At 50.0% G+C, this 21,298-nt stretch overlaps 1 protein-coding gene across 1 annotated transcript in view; it reads left to right on the forward strand.

Annotated features, from left to right (window-relative positions):
- adgrb2 (adhesion G protein-coupled receptor B2) overlaps positions 1-21,298 on the forward strand; it is a 600,103-nt gene that overhangs the window by 504,083 nt on the left and 74,722 nt on the right. Inside the window, exons 24-26 of the mRNA XM_064979676.1 lie at positions 2,850-2,951; positions 5,622-5,721; positions 7,240-7,311. Of these exons, the coding sequence (XP_064835748.1) occupies positions 2,850-2,951; positions 5,622-5,721; positions 7,240-7,311 (274 nt within the window). The remainder of the gene's footprint in view (positions 1-2,849; positions 2,952-5,621; positions 5,722-7,239; positions 7,312-21,298) is intronic.

Below are 21,298 nucleotides of genomic sequence, written 5' to 3' on the forward strand. Positions count from 1 at the left end.
ATGTGTGTCTGTCCTCCCTTTCCTCTCCCCCTGTGTGTCTGTCTGTGTCCTCCTCCTCCATCCTGCCTGTGTCCTCCTCCTCCATCCTGCCTGTGTCCTCCTCCTCCATCCTGCCTGTGTCCTCCTCCATCCTGTCTGTGTCCTCCTCCTCCATCCTGCCTGTGTCCTCCTCCATCCTGTCTGTGTCGTCCTCCTCCATCCTGTCTGTGTTGTCCTCCTCCATCCTGTCTGTGTCCTCCTCCTCCACCCTGTCTCTGTCATCCTCCTCCATCCTGTCTGTGTCCTCATCCTCCTCCTCCATCCTGTCTGTGTCCTCCTCCTCCATCCTGTCTGTGTCCTCCTCCTCCATCCTGTCTGTCCTCCTCCTCCATCCTGTCTGTGTCCTTCTCCTCCATCCTGTCTGTGTCCTCCTCCTCCAACCTGTCTGTGTCCTCCTCCAACCTGTCTGTGTCCTCCTCCATCCTGTCTGTGTCCTCCTCCATCCTGTCTGTGTCCTCCTCCATCCTGTCTGTGTCCTCCTCCTCCATCCTGTCTGTGTCCTCCTCCTCCATCCTGTCTGTGTCCTCCTCCATCCCTTCTGTGTCCTCCTTCTCCATCCTGCCTGCGTCCTCTTCCATCCTGTCTGTGTCCTCCTCCTCCATCCTGTCTGTATCCTTCTCCTCCATCCTGTCTGTGTCCTCCTCCTCCATCCTGTCTGTCTCCTCCTCCATCCTGTCTGTGTCCTCCTCCTCCATCCTGTCTGTGTCCTCCTCCTCCATCATGTCTCTGTCCTCCTCCTCCATCCTGTCTGTGTCCTCCTCCTCCATCCTTTCTGTGTCCTCCTCCTCCATCCTGTCTGTGTCCTCCTCCTCCATCCTGTCTGTGTCCTTCTCCTCCATCCTGTCTGTGTCCTCCTCCTCCATCCTGTCTGTGTCCTCCTCCTCCATCCTGTCTGTGTCCTCCTCCTCCATCTTGCCTGTATTCTCCTCCATCCTGTCTGTGTCCTCCTCCTCCATCCTGTCTGTGTCCTCCTCCTCCATCCTGCCTGTGTCCTCCTCCTCCATCATGTCTGTGTCCTCCTCCTCAATCCTGCCTGTGTCCTCCTCCTCCATCCTGCCTGTGTCCTCCTCCTCCATCATGTCTGTGTCCTCCTCCTCAATCCTGCCTGTGTCCTCCTCCTCCATCCTGCCTGTGTCCTCCTCCATCCTGTCTGTGTCCTCCTCCTCCATCCTGTCTGTGTCCTCCTCCTCCATCCTGTCTGTGTCCTCCTCCTCCATCCTGTCTGTGTCCTCCTCCATCCTGTCTGTGTCCTCCTCCTCCATCCTGTCTGTGTCCTCCTCCTCCATCCTGTCTGTGTCCTTCTCCTCCATCCTGTCTGTGTCCTCCTCCTCCATCCTGTCTGTGTCCTCATCCTCCTCCTCCATCCTGTCTGTGTCCTCCTCCTCCATCCTGTCTGTGTCCTCCTCCTCCATCCTGTCTGTGTCCTCCTCCTCCATCCTGTCTTTGTCCTTCTCCTCCATCCTGTCTGTGTCCTCCTCCTCCAACCTGTCTGTGTCCTCCTCCAACCTGTCTGTGTCCTCCTCCATCCTGTCTGTGTCCTCCTCCATCCTGTCTGTGTCCTCCTCCTCCATCCTGTCTGTGTCCTCCTCCATCCCTTCTGTGTCCTCCTTCTCCATCCTGCCTGCGTCCTCTTCCATCCTGTCTGTGTCCTCCTCCTCCATCCTGTCTGTATCCTTCTCCTCCATCCTGTCTGTGTCCTCCTCCTCCATCCTGTCTGTCTCCTCCTCCATCCTGTCTGTGTCCTCCTCCTCCATCCTGTCTGTGTCCTCCTCCTCCATCCTGTCTCTGTCCTCCTCCTCCATCCTGTCTGTGTCCTCCTCCTCCATCCTTTATGTGTCCTCCTCCTCCATCCTGTCTGTGTCCTCCTCCTCCATCCTGTCTGTGTCCTCCTCCTCCATCCTGTCTGTGTCCTTCTCCTCCATCCTGTCTGTGTCCTCCTCCTCCATCCTGTCTGTGTCCTCCTCCATCCCTTCTGTGTCCTCCTCCTCCATCTTGCCTGTATTCTCCTCCATCCTGTCTGTGTCCTCCTCCTCCATCCTGTCTGTGTCCTCCTCCTCCATCCTGTCTGTGTCCTCCTCCTCCATCCTCCCTGTGTCCTCCTCCTCAATCCTGTCTGTGTCCTCCTCCTCCATCCTGTCTGTGTCCTCCTCCTCCATCCTCCCTGTGTCCTCCTCCTCAATCCTGTCTGTGTCCTCCTCCTCCATCATGTCTGTGTCCTCCTCCTCAATCCTGTCTGTGTCCTCCTCCTCCATCCTGCCTGTGTCCTCCTCCTCCATCCTGCCTGTGTCCTCCTCCATCCTGTCTGTGTCCTCCTCCTCCATCCTGTCTGTGTCCTCCTCCTCCATCCTGTCTGTGTCCTCCTCCTCCATCCTGTCTGTGTCCTTCTCCTCCATCCTGTCTGTGTCCTCCACCTCCATCCTGTCTGTGTCCTCCTCCTCCATCCTGTCTGTGTCCTCCTCCTCCATCTTGCCTGTATTATCCTCCATCCTGTCTGTGTCCTCCTCCTCCATCCTGTCTGTGTCCTCCTCCTCCATCCTGTCTGTGTCCTCCTCCTCCATCCTGCCTGTGTCCTCCTCCTCCATCATGTCTGTGTCCTCCTCCTCAACCCTGCCTGTGTCCTCCTCCTCCATCCTGCCTGTGTCCTCCTCCATCCTGTCTGTGTCCTCCTCCTCCATCCTGTCTGTGTCCTCCTCCTCCATCCTGTCTGTGTCCTCCTCCTCCATCCTGCCTGTGTCCTCCTCCTCCATCCTGCCTGTGTCCTCCTCCATCCTGTCTGTGTCCTCCTCCTCCATCCTGTCTGTGTCCTAAAGTCCACCAGTTGAGGCATCGCGTAGCAGACTGCTCCTGAAATGCTCCAAGTGTGGTGTGATCTCAAGTACAGCTCTGTCCAGCTCTACTGCCAGCAATGCCATGTTAGTCAAAACGACTCTTACACACCAAAAATGACCCTCGCACATCGAAATATACCCTCACACACCGAAAGATACCCTCAAATACCAAAACTTGCCCTCACATATCAAAAGATACCCTCACACATGGAAACATACCCTCACACATGGAAACATACCCTCACACACCGAAACATACCCTCACACATGGAAACATACCCTCACACACACGCACATATAGACTCTCTTTTTTCCGTCTCTTTCTCTCTCCATCTCTATCAGTATCTCTATCGCTATCTCTATCATTATCTCTATCGCTATCTCTATCAGTATCTCTATCGCTATCTCTATCAGTATCTCTAACGCTATCTCTATCGCTATCTCTATCGCTATCTCTATCAGTATCTCTATCGCTATCTCTATCAGTATCTCTATCAGTATCTCTATCGCTATCTCTATCAGTATCTCTATCAGTATCTCTATCGCTATCTCTATCAGTATCTCTATCGCTATCTCTATCAGTATCTCTATCGCTATCTCTATCAGTATCTCTATCGCTATCTCTATCAGTATCTCTATCAGTATCTCTATCGCTATCTCTATCAGTATCTCTATCAGTATCTCTATCAGTATCTCTATCGCTATCTCTATCAGTATCTCTATCAGTATCTCTATCGCTATCTCTATCAGTATCTCTATCAGTATCTCTATCGCTATCTCTATCAGTATCTCTATCGCTATCTCTATCAGTATCTCTATCGCTATCTCTATCAGTATCTCTATCAGTATCTCTATCGCTATCTCTATCAGTATCTCTATCGCTATCTCTATCAGTATCTCTATCGCTATCTCTATCAGTATCTCTATCAGTATCTCTATCAGTATCTCTATCGCTATCTCTATCAGTATCTCTATCGCTATCTCTATCAGTATCTCTATCGCTATCTCTATCAGTATCTCTATCGCTATCTCTATCAGTATCTCTATCGCTATCTCTATCAGTATCTCTATCGCTATCTCTATCAGTATCTCTCTCTCCATATGTTTCTCTCCCTCTCCCTCTCCCTCTCCCTCTCCTTCTCACACTCTCTCCCTCTCTCCCTCTCTCCCTCTCACACTCTCACACTCTCACACTCTCTCCCTCTCACACTCTCTCCCTCTCACACTCTCTCCCTCTCACACTCACACTCTCACACTCTCACACTCTCACACACACACAATCTCAGTTACAGCTGTCAGTTACTTGTCTCTCACTTGGTCGTGTTCTGCATCGATCACACAGTCTGGAGGTCACTGTGGCTTTCAGTATGCCTGATGTGTGCCACTGTGGGTGCACCTGCATACGTGTTTGTCACTGTGAGTGTGCCTGCAAATGTTTGTGTGTAAGCGTGTGCATGTGTTATGAGAGTGTCACCGTCCCAGATTCTAAAGGTTGAAGTATTCTCCTTCCTCCCCTCTACCCCTTCTCTCCCTCCTCCCCTCTACCCCTTCTCTCCCTCCTCCCCTCTACCCCTTCTCTCCTTCCTCCCCTCTACCCCTTCTCTCCTTCCTCCCCTCTACCCCTTCTCTCCCTCCTCCCCTCTACCCCTTCTCTCCCCTCCTCCCCTCTACCCCTTCTCTCCCTCCTCCCCTCTACCCCTTCTCTCCTTCCTCCCCTCTACCCCTTCTCTCCTTCCTCCCCTCTACCCCATCTCTCCCTCCTCCCCTCTACCCCTTCTCTCCTTCCTCCCCTCTACCCCTTCTCTCCCTCCTCCCCTCTACCCCTTCTCTCCCTCCTCCCCTCTACCCCTTCTCTCCCTCCTCCCCTCTACCCCTTCTCTCCTTCCTCACCTCTACCCCTTCTCTCCCTCCTCCCCTCTACCCCTTCTCTCCTTCCTCCCCTCTCCCCATTCTCTACCTCCTCCCCTCTCCCCCTTCTCTCCCTCCTCCCCTTTCCCCTTTCTCTCCCTCCTCCCCTCTCCCCATTCTCTACCTCCTCCCCCCCTTCTCTACCCTCTCCCCTCTCCACCTTCTCTCCTTCCTCCCCTCTACCCCTTCTCTCCTTCCTCCCCTCTACCCCTTCTCCCCTTCCTCCCCTCTAACCCTTCTCTCCCTCCTCCCCTCTCCCCCTTCTCTACCCTCTCCCTTCTCTCCCTCCTCCCCTCTACCCCTTCTCTCTCTCCTCCCCTCTCCCCCTTCTCTCCTTCCTCCCCTCTACCCCTTCTCTCCCTCCTCCCCTCTACCCCTTCTCTCCTTCCTCCCCTCTACCCCCTCTCTCCCTCCTCCCCTCTAACCCTCCTCTCCTTCCTCCCCTCTACCTCTTCTCTCCCTCCTCCCCTCTAACTCTCCTCTCCTTCCTCCCCTCTCCCCCTTCTCTCCTCTCCCCTCTCCCCTTTATCTCCTTACCTCCTTCCCTCTACCCCTCCTCTCCTCTCCCTCTTCTCCTCTCCCCCTCTTCTAACTATCCTCTTCCTCCTCCCCTCTCCCCCTTCTCTCCCTTTTCTCATCTCCCCTCTCCCCTTAATCTCCTTACCTCCTCCCCTCTCCCCCTACTCTCTATCTCCTCTCCCTCTCCCTCCTCCCCTCCTCCCCTCTTCCCCTCCTGTACCCCTCTTCTCCCCCTCCTCTAACTATCCTCTCCCTCCTCCCATCTCCCTCTCCTTCCCCTCCTCTCCCCCTCCTCTCCTCTCTCCTCTTGTCGTTCTTCTCTCTCAGGGCGTCCCTGTGGAGTTCCTGTGTAGTTCTCCCTCTGCTGGCTCTGACCTGGATGTCTGCTGTGTTGGCCATCACCGACCGCCGCTCCACACTGTTCCAGGTACACTTTGCTGTTTTCACACTTACACACATCTGTACACACACACACACACACACACACACACACACACACACACACACACACACACACACACACACACACACACACACACACACACACACACACACACGTATCCAAGCTTGTATAACAATGTACTGTATACACTCTTTCAAACTCTCTAACCTTTGCATGCACTCATACACACACTGATACACACACTGATACACACACTGATACACACTCTCATAAACCAACAAGCTGTCACAGTCTCACGTCAGAATTAGACTTTCATCCATGTTTCTTAAATGTCATATTGTTGTTTTGTTCGAAAACTCACATTTCAAAATGTTTAAGGTTAAGTCTAGGCATTAACTTGGAATTTCTAAGGTTAGGGTTTAGGTTTGGGAAAGGCTGTAAACAGAAATCTGAAAAACAGCTTTCTATTCCTGGATTAGACCATGCAACCTTTTGCACCAGAGGCAGATGCTTAGGCAGACACTACTGTCCATCCATCATCCCCATCCACAGCACCCAAGCAAAACCCAGACCTACTTGTAGCTAACAGAGCTCACTGTTGCCACCAGTTGCCCGATCTCCATGTCATCTCCTGACATCCTCACTGGAATACAGACTTATAGCACGGTGTCCTGGCTGCATTCAAACTCTCATACACACACTGATACACACACTGATACACACACTGATACGCACACTGATACGCACACTGATACGCGCACTGATACGCACACTGATACGCACACTGATACGCACACTGATACGCACACTGATACGCACACTGATACACACACTGATACACACACTGATACACACACTGATACACACATTGATACACACATTGATACACACACTGATACACACACTGATACACACACTGATACACACACTGAAACACACAATGATACACACACTATCTCTCTGTCACTGTCTCTCTCTCTCGCTCTCTCTCTCTCTCTCTCTCTCTCCAGTTCTCTATCTGTCTCTGTCTGCCTGTATCTCTCTCTCTCTCTCCCTCTCTGTCTCTGTCTCTCCCTCTCTGTCTCCCTCTCTGTCTCTCCCTCTCTATCTCTGTCTCTCCCTCTCTGTCTCCCTCTCTATCTCTCTGTCAATTCAATTCAATTCAATTCAAGGGGCTTTATTGGCATGGGAAACATGTGTTAACATTGCCAAAGCAAGTAAGGTAAACAATAAAAATTAACAGTAGACATCACACATACAGAAGTTTCAAAACAATAAAGACATTGAAAATGTCATATTATATATATATATATACAGTGTTTTTACAAGGTACACATTTGAAAGGACACAAGATAAAATAAATAAGCATAGATGTGGGTTGTATTTACAATGGTGTTTGTTCCTCACTGGTTGCCCTTTTCTCGTGGCTCTCTCTCCCTCTCTGTCTCCCTCTCTGTCTCTCTGTCTCCCTCTCTGTCTCCCTCTCTGTCTCTCTGACTCTCTCTTTTTATGGTACCTGACAGACGTTCTAATCTCTTTCAGGTTCTGTTTGCTGTCTTTGACTCTGTTCAGGGTTTCGTCATCATTACTGTCCACTGTGCCATGCGCCGCGAGGTTAGTGTGTGTCTGAGTATGTCTGTGTGTTTCTGTGTGTTTACTGTATGTGGGTATATGAATTCAGTTTAATTCCTGAATTGAAACCCAAACCCTGCTACAGGGGGTCTCGTTTTCTCCAACTGAAGTGTACAGTAGCAGCTAGATAGAGGTTCAGCCCAGACAGTACCAGCTAGCTAGATAGAGGTTCAGCCCAGACAGTACCAGCTAGCTAGATAGAGGTTCAGCCCAGACAGTACCAGCTAGCTAGATAGAGGTTCAGCCCAGACAGTACCAGCTAGCTAGATAGAGTTTCAGCCCAGACAGTACCAGCTAGCTAGATGATAGAGGTTCAGCCCAGACAGTACCAGCTAGCTAGATAGTTAGAGGTTCAGCCCAGACAGTACCAGCTAGCTAGATAGATAGAGGTTCAGCCCAGACAGTACCAGCTAGCTAGATAGACAGAGGTTCGGCCTATACAGTACCAGCTAGCTAGATAGACAGAGGTTCAGCCCAGACAGTACCAGCTACCTAGATCGACAGAGGTTCAGCCCAGACAGTACCAGCTAGCTAGATCGACAGAGGTTCAGCCCAGACAGTACCAGCTAGCTAGATAGACAGAGGTTCAGCCCAGACAGTACCAGCTAGCTAGATAGAGGTTCAGCCCAGACAGTACCAGCTAGCTAGATAGAGGTTCAGCCCAGACAGTACCAGCTAGCTAGATCGACAGAGGTTCAGCCCAGACAGTACCAGCTAGCTAGATAGACAGAGGTTCAGCCCAGACAGTACCAGCTAGCTAGATAGACAGAGGTTCAGCCCAGACAGTACCAGCTAGCTAGATAGACAGAGGTTCAGCCCAGACAGTACCAGCTAGCTAGATAGACAGAGGTTCAGCCAGACAGTACCAGCTAGCTAGATAGACAGAGGTTCAGCCCAGACAGTACCAGCTAGCTAGATATACAGAGGTTCAGCCAGACAGTACCAGCTAGCTAGATAGACAGAGGTTCAGCCCAGACAGTACCAGCTAGCTAGATCGACAGAGGTTCAGCCCATACAGTACCAGCTAGCTAGATAGACAGAGGTTCAGCCAGACAGTACCAGCTAGCTAGATAGACAGAGGTTCAGCCCAGACAGTACCAGCTAGCTAGATAGAGGTTCAGCCCAGACAGTACCAGCTAGCTAGATAGAGGTTCAGCCCAGACAGTACCAGCTAGCTAGATCGACAGAGGTTCAGCCAGACAGTACCACCTAGCTAGATCGACAGAGGTTCAGCCAGACAGTACCACCTAGCTAGATCGACAGAGGTTCAGCCAGACAGTACCAGCTAGCTAGATAGATAGAGGTTCAGCCCAGACAGTACCAGCTAGCTAGATCGACAGAGGTTCAGCCAGACAGTACCAGCTAGCTCGATCGACAGAGGTTCAGGCCAGACAGTACCAGCTAGCTAGATAGACAGAGGTTCAGCCCAGACAGTACCAGCTAGCTAGATCGACAGAGGTTCAGCCCAGACAGTACCAGCTAGCTAGATCGACAGAGGTTCAGCCCAGACAGTACCAGCTAGCTGGATAGACAGAGGTTCAGCCCAGACAGTACCAGCTAGCTAGATAGACAGAGGTTCAGCCAGACAGTACCAGCTAGCTAGATCGACAGAGGTTCAGCCCAGACAGTACCAGCTAGCTAGATAGATAGAGGTTCAGCCCAGACAGTACCAGCTAGCTAGATAGACAGAGGTTCAGCCTATACAGTACCAGCTAGCTAGATAGACAGAGGTTCAGCCCAGACAGTACCAGCTAGCTAGATCGACAGAGGTTCAGCCCAGACAGTACCAGCTAGCTAGATAGACAGAGGTTCAGCCCAGACAGTACCAGCTAGCTAGATAGACAGAGGTTCAGCCCATACAGTACCAGCTAGCTAGATAGACAGAGGTTCAGCCCAGACAGTACCAGTTAGCTAGATAGAGGTTCAGCCCAGACAGTACCAGCTAGCTAGATCGACAGAGGTTCAGCCCAGACAGTACCAGCTAGCTAGATAGACAGAGGTTCAGCCCAGACAGTACCAGCTAGCTAGATAGACAGAGGTTCAGCCCATACAGTACAAGCTAGCTAGATAGACAGAGGTTCAGCCCAGACAGTACCAGCTAACTAGATAGACAGAGGTTCAGCCCAGACAGTACCAGCTAGCTAGATAGACAGAGGTTCAGCCAGACAGTACCAGCTAGCTAGATAGACAGAGGTTCAGCCCAGACAGTACCAGCTAGCTAGATAGACAGAGGTTCAGCCCAGACAGTACGAGCTAGCTAGATAGACAGAGGTTCAGCCCATACAGTACCAGCTAGCTAGATAGACAGAGGTTCAGCCCAGACAGTACCAGCTAGCTAGATAGAGGTTCAGCCCAGACAGTACCAGCTAGCTAGATCGACAGAGGTTCAGCCAGACAGTACCACCTAGCTAGATCGACAGAGGTTCAGCCAGACAGTACCAGCTAGCTAGATAGACAGAGGTTCAGCCCAGACAGTACCAGCTAGCTAGATCGACAGAGGTTCAGCCAGACAGTACCAGCTAGCTCGATCGACAGAGGTTCAGCCCAGACAGTACCAGCTAGCTAGATAGACAGAGGTTCAGCCCAGACAGTACCAGCTAGCTAGATCGACAGAGGTTCAGCCCAGACAGTACCAGCTAGCTAGATCGACAGAGGTTCAGCCCAGACAGTACCAGCTAGCTGGATAGACAGAGGTTCAGCCCAGACAGTACCAGCTAGCTAGATAGACAGAGGTTCAGCCAGACAGTACCAGCTAGCTAGATCGACAGAGGTTCAGCCAGACAGTACCAGCTAGCTAGATAGATAGAGGTTCAGCCAGACAGTACCAGCTAGCTAGATCGACAGAGGTTCAGCCCAGACAGTACCAGCTAGCTGGATAGACAGAGGTTCAGCCCAGACAGTACCAGCTAGCTAGATCGACAGAGGTTCAGCCCAGACAGTACCAGCTAGCTAGATCGACAGAGGTTCAGCCCAGACAGTACCAGCTAGCTAGATAGACAGAGGTTCAGCCCAGACAGTACCAGCTAGCTAGATAGACAGAGGTTCAGCCCATACAGTACCAGCTAGCTAGATAGACAGAGGTTCAGCCCAGACAGTACCAGCTAGCTAGATAGAGGTTCAGCACAGACAGTACCAGCTAGCTAGATCGACAGAGGTTCAGCCCAGACAGTACCAGCTAGCTAGATAGACAGAGGTTCAGCCCAGACAGTACCAGCTAGCTAGATAGAGGTTCAGCACAGACAGTACCAGCTAGCTAGATCGACAGAGGTTCAGCCCAGACAGTACCAGCTAGCTAGATAGACAGAGGTTCAGCCCAGACAGTACCAGCTAGCTAGATAGACAGAGGTTCAGCCCATACAGTACCAGCTAGCTAGATCGACAGAGGTTCAGCCCAGACAGTACCAGCTAGCTAGATAGACAGAGGTTCAGCCCAGACAGTACCAGCTAGCTAGATAGACAGAGGTTCAGCCCATACAGTACCAGCTAGCTAGATAGACAGAGGTTCAGCCCAGACAGTACCAGCTAGCTAGATAGACAGAGGTTCAGCCCAGACAGTACCAGCTAGCTAGATAGACAGAGGTTCAGCCCAGACAGTACCAGCTAGCTAGATAGACAGAGGTTCAGCCCAGACAGTACCAGCTAGCTAGATAGACAGAGGTTCAGCCAGACCGTACCAGCTAGCTAGATAGACAGAGGTTCAGCCCAGACAGTACCAGCTAGCTAGATATACAGAGGTTCAGCCAGACAGTACCAGCTAGCTAGATAGACAGAGGTTCAGCCCAGACAGTACCAGCTAGCTAGATCGACAGAGGTTCAGCCCATACAGTACCAGCTAACTAGATAGACAGAGGTTCAGCCCAGACAGTACCAGCTAGCTAGATAGACAGAGGTTCAGCCAGACAGTACCAGCTAGCTAGATAGACAGAGGTTCAGCCCAGACAGTACCAGCTAACTAGATAGACAGAGGTTCAGCCCAGACAGTACCAGCTAGCTAGATAGACAGAGGTTCAGCCAGACAGTACCAGCTAGCTAGATAGACAGAGGTTCAGCCCAGACAGTACCAGCTAGCTAGATAGACAGAGGTTCAGCCCAGACAGTACGAGCTAGCTAGATAGACAGAGGTTCAGCCCATACAGTACCAGCTAGCTAGATAGACAGAGGTTCAGCCCAGACAGTACCAGCTAGCTAGATAGAGGTTCAGCCCAGACAGTACCAGCTAGCTAGATCGACAGAGGTTCAGCCAGACAGTACCACCTAGCTAGATCGACAGAGGTTCAGCCAGACAGTACCAGCTAGCTAGATAGACAGAGGTTCAGCCCAGACAGTACCAGCTAGCTAGATCGACAGAGGTTCAGCCAGACAGTACCAGCTAGCTCGATCGACAGAGGTTCAGCCCAGACAGTACCAGCTAGCTAGATAGACAGAGGTTCAGCCCAGACAGTACCAGCTAGCTAGATCGACAGAGGTTCAGCCCAGACAGTACCAGCTAGCTAGATCGACAGAGGTTCAGCCCAGACAGTACCAGCTAGCTGGATAGACAGAGGTTCAGCCCAGACAGTACCAGCTAGCTAGATAGACAGAGGTTCAGCCAGACAGTACCAGCTAGCTAGATCGACAGAGGTTCAGCCAGACAGTACCAGCTAGCTAGATAGATAGAGGTTCAGCCAGACAGTACCAGCTAGCTAGATCGACAGAGGTTCAGCCCAGACAGTACCAGCTAGCTGGATAGACAGAGGTTCAGCCCAGACAGTACCAGCTAGCTAGATAGATAGAGGTTCAGCCAGACAGTACCAGCTAGCTAGATCGACAGAGGTTCAGCCAGACAGTACCAGCTAGCTCGATCGACAGAGGTTCAGCCCAGACAGTACCAGCTAGCTAGATCGACAGAGGTTCAGCCCAGACAGTACCAGCTAGCTAGATCGACAGAGGTTCAGCCCAGACAGTACCAGCTAGCTAGATAGACAGAGGTTCAGCCCAGACAGTACCAGCTAGCTAGATAGACAGAGGTTCAGCCCATACAGTACCAGCTAGCTAGATAGACAGAGGTTCAGCCCAGACAGTACCAGCTAGCTAGATAGAGGTTCAGCACAGACAGTACCAGCTAGCTAGATCGACAGAGGTTCAGCCCAGACAGTACCAGCTAGCTAGATAGACAGAGGTTCAGCCCAGACAGTACCAGCTAGCTAGATAGAGGTTCAGCACAGACAGTACCAGCTAGCTAGATCGACAGAGGTTCAGCCCAGACAGTACCAGCTAGCTAGATAGACAGAGGTTCAGCCCAGACAGTACCAGCTAGCTAGATAGACAGAGGTTCAGCCCATACAGTACCAGCTAGCTAGATCGACAGAGGTTCAGCCCAGACAGTACCAGCTAGCTAGATAGACAGAGGTTCAGCCCAGACAGTACCAGCTAGCTAGATAGACAGAGGTTCAGCCCATACAGTACCAGCTAGCTAGATAGACAGAGGTTCAGCCCAGACAGTACCAGCTAGCTAGATAGACAGAGGTTCAGCCCAGACAGTACCAGCTAGCTAGATAGACAGAGGTTCAGCCCAGACAGTACCAGCTAGCTAGATAGACAGAGGTTCAGCCCAGACAGTACCAGCTAGCTAGATAGACAGAGGTTCAGCCAGACCGTACCAGCTAGCTAGATAGACAGAGGTTCAGCCCAGACAGTACCAGCTAGCTAGATATACAGAGGTTCAGCCAGACAGTACCAGCTAGCTAGATAGACAGAGGTTCAGCCCAGACAGTACCAGCTAGCTAGATCGACAGAGGTTCAGCCCATACAGTACCAGCTAACTAGATAGACAGAGGTTCAGCCCAGACAGTACCAGCTAGCTAGATAGACAGAGGTTCAGCCAGACAGTACCAGCTAGCTAGATAGACAGAGGTTCAGCCCAGACAGTACCAGCTAACTAGATAGACAGAGGTTCAGCCCAGACAGTACGAGCTAGCTAGATAGACAGAGGTTCAGCCCATACAGTACCAGCTAGCTAGATAGACAGAGGTTCAGCCCAGACAGTACCAGCTAGCTAGATAGAGGTTCAGCCCAGACAGTACCACCTAGCTAGATCGACAGAGGTTCAGCCAGACAGTACCAGCTAGCTAGATAGATAGAGGTTCAGCCCAGACAGTACCAGCTAGCTAGATCGACAGAGGTTCAGCCAGACAGTACCAGCTAGCTCGATCGACAGAGGTTCAGCCCAGACAGTACCAGCTAGCTAGATAGACAGAGGTTCAGCCCAGACAGTACCAGCTAGCTAGATCGACAGAGGTTCAGCACAGACAGTACCAGCTAGCTAGATCGACAGAGGTTCAGCCCAGACAGTACCAGCTAGCTGGATAGACAGAGGTTCAGCCCAGACAGTACCAGCTAGCTAGATAGACAGAGGTTCAGCCAGACAGTACCAGCTAGCTAGATCGACAGAGGTTCAGCCAGACAGTACCAGCTAGCTAGATAGATAGAGGTTCAGCCAGACAGTACCAGCTAGCTAGATCGACAGAGGTTCAGCCAGACAGTACCAGCTAGCTAGATAGATAGAGGTTCAGCCCAGACAGTACCAGCTAGCTAGATCGACAGAGGTTCAGCCAGACAGTACCAGCTAGCTAGATCGACAGAGGTTCAGCCCAGACAGTACCAGCTAGCTAGATAGACAGAGGTTCAGCCCAGACAGTACCAGCTAGCTAGATCGACAGAGGTTCAGCCCAGACAGTACCAGCTAGCTAGATCGACAGAGGTTCAGCCCAGACAGTACCAGCTAGCTAGATAGACAGAGGTTCAGCCCAGACAGTACCAGCTAGCTAGATAGACAGAGGTTCAGCCCAGACAGTACCAGCTAGCTAGATAGACAGAGGTTCAGCCCATACAGTACCAGCTCGCTAGATAGACAGAGGTTCAGCCCATACAGTACCAGCTAGCTAGATAGACAGAGGTTCAGCCCATACAGTACCAGCTAGCTAGATAGACAGATGTTCAGCCCAGACAGTACCAGCTAGCTAGATAGAGGTTCAGCCCAGACAGTACCAGCTAGCTAGATCGACAGAGGTTCAGCCAGACAGTACCAGCTAGCTAGATCGACAGAGGTTCAGCCAGACAGTACCAGCTAGCTAGATAGATAGAGGTTCAGCCCAGACAGTACCAGCTAGCTAGATCGACAGAGGTTCAGCCCAGACAGTACCAGCTAGCTAGATCGACAGAGGTTCAGCCCAGACAGTACCAGCTAGCTAGATCGACAGAGGTTCAGCCCAGACAGTACCAGCTAGCTAGATAGACAGAGGTTCAGCCCAGACAGTACCAGCTAGCTAGATAGACAGAGGTTCAGCCAGACAGTACCAGCTAGCTAGATCGACAGAGGTTCAGCCCAGACAGTACCAGCTAGCTAGATAGACAGAGGTTCAGCCCAGACAGTACCAGCTAGCTAGATCGACAGAGGTTCAGCCCAGACAGTACCAGCTAGCTAGATCGACAGAGGTTCAGCCCAGACAGTACCAGCTAGCTAGATAGACAGAGGTTCAGCCCAGACAGTACCAGCTAGCTAGATAGACAGAGGTTCAGCCCATACAGTACCAGCTAGCTAGATAGACAGAGGTTCAGCCCAGACAGTACCAGCTAGCTAGATAGAGGTTCAGCCCAGACAGTACCAGCTAGCTAGATCGACAGAGGTTCAGCCCAGACAGTACCAGCTAGCTAGATAGACAGAGGTTCAGCCCAGACAGTACCAGCTAGCTAGATAGACAGAGGTTCAGCCAGACAGTACCAGCTAGCTAGATAGACAGAGGTTCAGCTCAGACAGTACCAGCTAGCTAGATAGACAGAGGTTCAGCCAGACAGTACCAGCTAGCTAGATCGACAGAGGTTCAGCCAGACAGTACCAGCTAGCTAGATCGACAGAGGTTCAGCCCATACAGTACCAGCTAGCTAGATCGACAGAGGTTCAGCCAGACAGTACCAGCTAGCTAGATCGACAGAGGTTCAGCCCATACAGTACAAGCTAGCTAGATCGACAGAGGTTCAGCCCATACAGTACCAGCTAGCTAGATCGACAGAGGTTCAGCCCATACAGTACCAGCTAGCTAGATCGACAGAGGTTCAGCCCATACAGTACAAGCTAGCTAGATAGACAGAGGTTCAGCCCAGACAGTACCAGCTAGCTAGATAGACAGAGGTTCAGCCCAGACAGTACCAGCTAGCTAGATAGACAGAGGTTCAGCCCAGACAGTACCAGCTAGCTAGATAGACAGAGGTTCAGCCCATACAGTACAAGCTAGCTAGATAGACAGAGGTTCAGCCCAGACAGTACCAGCTAGCTAGATAGACAGAGGCTCAACCCAGACAGTACCAGCTAGCTAGATAGACAGAGGTTCAGCTCAGACAGTACCAGCTAGCTAGATAGACAGAGGTTCAGCCAGACAGTACCAGCTAGCTAGATCGACAGAGGTTCAGCCAGACAGTACCAGCTAGCTAGATCGACAGAGGTTCAGCCCATACAGTACCAGCTAGCTAGATCGACAGAGGTTCAGCCAGACAGTACCAGCTAGCTAGATCGACAGAGGTTCAGCCCATACAGTACAAGCTAGCTAGATCGACAGAGGTTCAGCCCATACAGTACCAGCTAGCTAGATCGACAGAGGTTCAGCCCATACAGTACCAGCTAGCTAGATCGACAGAGGTTCAGCCCATACAGTACAAGCTAGCTAGATAGACAGAGGTTCAGCCCAGACAGTACCAGCTAGCTAGATAGACAGAGGTTCAGCCCAGACAGTACCAGCTAGCTAGATAGACAGAGGTTCAGCCCAGACAGTACCAGCTAGCTAGATCGACAGAGGTTCAGCCCATACAGTACAAGCTAGCTAGATAGACAGAGGTTCAGCCCAGACAGTACCAGCTAGCTAGATAGACAGAGGCTCAACCCAGACAGTACCAGCTAGCTAGATAGACAGAGGTTCAGCCCAGACAGTACCAGCTAGCGAGACAGACAGAGGTTCAGCCCAGACAGTACCAGCTAGCGAGACAGACAGAGGTGCAGCCAGACAGTACCAGCTAGCTAGATAGACAGAGGCTCAGCCCAGACAGTACCAGCTAGCTAGATAGACAGAGGTTCAGCCCAGACAGTACCAGCTAGCGAGACAGACAGAGGTGCAGCCCAGACAGTACCAGCTAGCGAGACAGACAGAGGTTCAGCCAGACAGTACCACCTAGCTAGATAGACAGAGGTTCAGCCAGACAGTACCAGCTAGTTAGATAGACAGAGGTTCAGCCCAGACAGTACCAGCTAGCTAGATAGACAGAGGTTCAGCCCAGACAGTACCAGCTAGCTCGATAGACAGAGGTTCAGCCCAGACAGTACCAGCTAGCTGGATATACAGAGGTTCAGCCCAGACAGTACCTGCTAGCTAGATAGAGGTTCAGCCCAGACAGTACCAGCTAGCTGGATATACAGAGGTTCAGTCCAGACAGTACCAGCTAGCTAGATAGAGGTTCAGCCCAGACAGTACCAGCTAGCTAGATAGACAGAGGTTCAGCCCAGACAGTACCAGCTAGCTGGATAGACAGAGGTTCAGCCCAGACAGTACCAGCTAGCTGGATATACAGAGGTTCAGCCCAGACAGTACCAGCTAGCTAGATAGAGGTTCAGCCCAGACAGTACCAGCTAGCTAGATAGACAGAGGTTCAGCCCAGACAGTACCAGCTAGCTAGATAGACAGAGGTTCAGCCCAGACAGTACCAGCTAGCTGGATAGACAGAGGTTCAGCCCAGACAGTACCAGCTAGCTAGATAGACAGAGGTTCAGCCCAGACAGTACCAGCTAGCTAGATAGACAGAGGTTCAGCTCAGACATGGGAGGATTACTCTGCTTCAGCCTATATTAATATAATAGTATTGTCCAGATGATCCAGGGCTCCTATAAAGAGATTAGTAAAACACTGTATGAATTAAGACGATAAGTCCCCAGTCCAATGCCCTCACTGTCCATTCTCACCTGACACACACAGTCTCAAAATACCCATTTACTAGGCACACACACTCGCGCACACGCACACACACACACAGAGTTAAACACAGAGAACAAACACACACACGCACACGCACACGCACTCACATGCACGCACACACACACTCACACACACACACACAGAGTTAAACACAGAGAACAAACTCACACACACACACACACACACACACACACACACACACACACACACACACACACACACACACACACACACACACACACACACACACACACACACACACACACACACACACACACACACACACAGTTAAACAGAGAACAAACCCACACACACACACACACACACACACACAGAGAGTTAAACACAGAGAACACACACACACACATGCAGCATCATCCCGGACAACCAAGACCCACTCCAATTCGCATACCGCCCCAACAGATCCACAATCTCTATCTCAGATGACACAATCTCAATCGCACTCCATACTGTCCTTTCCCACCTGGACAAAAGGGACACCTATGTGAGAATGCTGTTCATTGACTACAGCTCAGCGTTCAACACCATAGTGCCCTAAAAGCACATCACTAAGCTAAAGACCCTGGGACTTAGGTGAATTCACCAATTTGTAAGTCGCTCTGGATAAGAGCGTCTGCTAAATGACTTAAATGTAATGTAATGTTAACACCTCAAATCTGCAACTGGATCCTGGACTTCCTGACGAGCAGTTGTAGGCCTGATCACCGACGACGATGATACACCCTATAGGGAGAAGGTCAGAGACCTGTCAGTGTGGTGCCAGGACAACAGCCTCTCTCTCAATGTGATCAAGACAAAGGTGATGATCGTGGACAACAGGAAAAGGATGGCCGAACAGGCCCCCATTAACATCAACGGGGCTGAAGTGGAGCACGTCAGAGAGATTCAAAGTTCCTTGGTGTCCACATCACCAATAAACTATCATGGTCCAAACAAACCTAGACGGTCATGAAGAGGGCACGACAGCACATTTCCCCCCTCAACATTTGACATGGGTCCCCGGCTACACCATTGAGAGCATCGTGACTGGTTGCATCGCCTGGTATGGCAACTGCTCGGAATCTGACCGTAATGCGCTACAGAGGGTAGTGTGAACGGCCCAGTACATCACTGGGGCCAAGCTTCTGCCATCCAGGACCTATATACCAGGCGGTGTCAGAGGAAGGCCCAAAAAATTATCAAAGACTCCAGTCACCCAAGTCATAGACTGTTCTCTCTGCAATCACACGGCAAGCGGTACAGGAGCGTCAAGTCTAGGTCGAAAAACCTCCTTAACAGCTTCATCCACTATTTACCTTGACCCCTCCCCCCGGTTGTTTTTACACTGCCACTACTCACTGTGTATTATCTAAGCTCTATGCATAGTCACTTTACCCCCACCTACATGTACATATTACCACTACTCACTGTTTATTATCTAAGCTCTATGCATAGTCACTTTACCCCCACCTACATGTACATATTACCACTACTCACTGTTTATTATCTAAGCTCTATGCATAGTCACTTTACCCCCACCTACATGTACATATTACCACTACTCACTGTTTATTATCTAAGCTCTATGCATATTCACTTTACCCCCACCTACATGTACATATTACCGCTACTCACTGTTTATTATCTAAGCTCTATGCATAGTCACTTTACCCCCACCTACATGTACATATTACCACTACTCACTGTTTATTATCTAAGCTCTATGCATAGTCACTTTACCCCCACCTACATGTACATATTACCGCTACTCACTGTTTATTATCTAAGCTCTATGCATATTCACTTTACCCCCACCTACATGTACATATTACCGCTACTCACTGTTTATTATCTAAGCTCTATGCATAGTCACTTTACCCCCACCTACATGTACATATTACCACTACTCACTGTTTATTATCTAAGCTCTATGCATAGTCACTTTACCCCCACCTACATGTACATATTACCACTACTCACTGTTTATTATCTAAGCTCTATGCATAGTCACTTTACCCCCACCTACATGTACATATTACCACTACTCACTGTTTATTATCTAAGCTCTATGCATAGTCACTTTACCCCCACCTACATGTACATATTACCACTACTCACTGTTTATTATCTAAGCTCTATGCATAGTCACTTTACCCCCACCTACATGTACATATTACCACTACTCACTGTTTATTATCTAAGCTCTATGCATAGTCACTTTACCCCTACCTACATGTACATATTACCTCGACTAACCTGTACCCCTGCACATTTACTCGGTACCGGTTCCCCCTGTATATAGCTTCGTTATTGTTATGTAATTCTGGTGTTACTTTTTATTTAGTAAATCTTTTCTTAACTCTATTTCTTGAACTTCATTGTTGGTTAAAGGCTTGTAAGAAAGCATTTCACTGTAAGGTCTACTACACCTGTTGTATTCGGTACATGTGACAAATAACATTTCATTTGATTTAATATAATGCACACACACACAAACACACATGCACACACACACACACACATGCTTGAATACACACATCACACATACACACACACACACACACACATCCGTGTACTCACACACACACACACACACACACACACACTCACACGGCCCCCTATTGTACACAAACATCAGACAAATATTTAATCCATTCCGTGGCTACACAACATCTCTCTGTGTCACGCCCTGGCCATAGAGGCTTTTTATTGTGACTAGTGTGGCCATTCTATGTCATTTTTTCTATGTGTTGTATTTCTATGTCTTGGCCTGGTATGGTTCTCAGTCAGGGACAGCTGTCTATCGTTGTCTCTGATTGAGAACCATACTTAGGTACCCTTTTCCCCCACCTGTTTTATGGGAAGTTAACTTTGTCTTTGTTCAGGGCCCAAAGCTTCACGATTTGTTTTGTTCTTTGTTTTGTCGGCGTCATTTTTAATAAAAAGAGAATGTACGCTTACCATGCTGCACCTTGGTCCAGTCCTTCAGCCAGCCGTGACACTCTGTCTCTCCCCCCGATATGATATACATCACTTCATTGTTTATTGAGTAAACATATAGTTGAACATTAATGGACAAAAACTTTAAGTCATACAGTATATGTTAAATCAATGTCACAAAAGCATAGGATTAGAGTTGCCCAAATCCAGGAATTATTTTAGTAAATATTAAAATCTCTGTCAGGGACTGAACCTAATCCCTAATAGCTGCAGCACAACGGGCAAGCGGATGATCTCTGGGATGGAGAGAGACGTGGAGAGGAGAAGAGGGAGAGGAAAGGGGGAGAGAGACTGTGTAAAAAAGTTGCAGAGAGGAATAGAGGCACAGAGGCAGAGGGAAGATGGGGATTGAAAGAACATAGAGTTTGTCGATCTATAGAGAGGGTGTGTTGCAGAGTGACACGATGTGTGTATCAGAATGAGGGAGGGAGGGAGGGAGGGTCTGTGGAGTTCTGTGGAAAATGTAATTTACCCGATAGGGAGTTAGAGAACATGGATGTATAGAAAATGTGATTAGCAGGAAGAGGGGAGGGAGATGGATCGAGAAATTAGGAAAGGAACATGTACGTATGAAAATAATGATTGTCACAGAGAGGAAGGGAGGGAGACAAAAAGATGGAGGGAGCGAGAAGAGAGAAAAAAAAGAAATGTCAAGAAAAGGAGAAAGGGTTAATGAATAACACAAAGGGAGAATATTTAGAACATGTGGAGGAAGGAAAGTGTGAAGATTGGGAGAAAGACAAATGTAGAGGGAGAAAGAAGGAGGGAGAGAGAGAATGTGAGAGAGGGAGGGTGAGGGAGCGAGTATAGATCCATGGGAAACCTATTTGACTTTGAAATGAGAAGTATGCAGCCATCAGAGTGCCAACTCACCCAGCAGGGGATGAGGAAAGCAGAGTTAACATAGAGAGGATGGAGAGAGAGAAAGAAATACAGAGAGAGAGCGGGGGAGAGAGATGGAGAGAGAGAGATGA

The sequence above is a fragment of the Oncorhynchus masou genome, chromosome 12 (genome assembly GCF_036934945.1).
Source record: "Oncorhynchus masou masou isolate Uvic2021 chromosome 12, UVic_Omas_1.1, whole genome shotgun sequence".
Classification (NCBI taxonomy): Eukaryota; Metazoa; Chordata; class Actinopteri; order Salmoniformes; family Salmonidae; genus Oncorhynchus; species Oncorhynchus masou.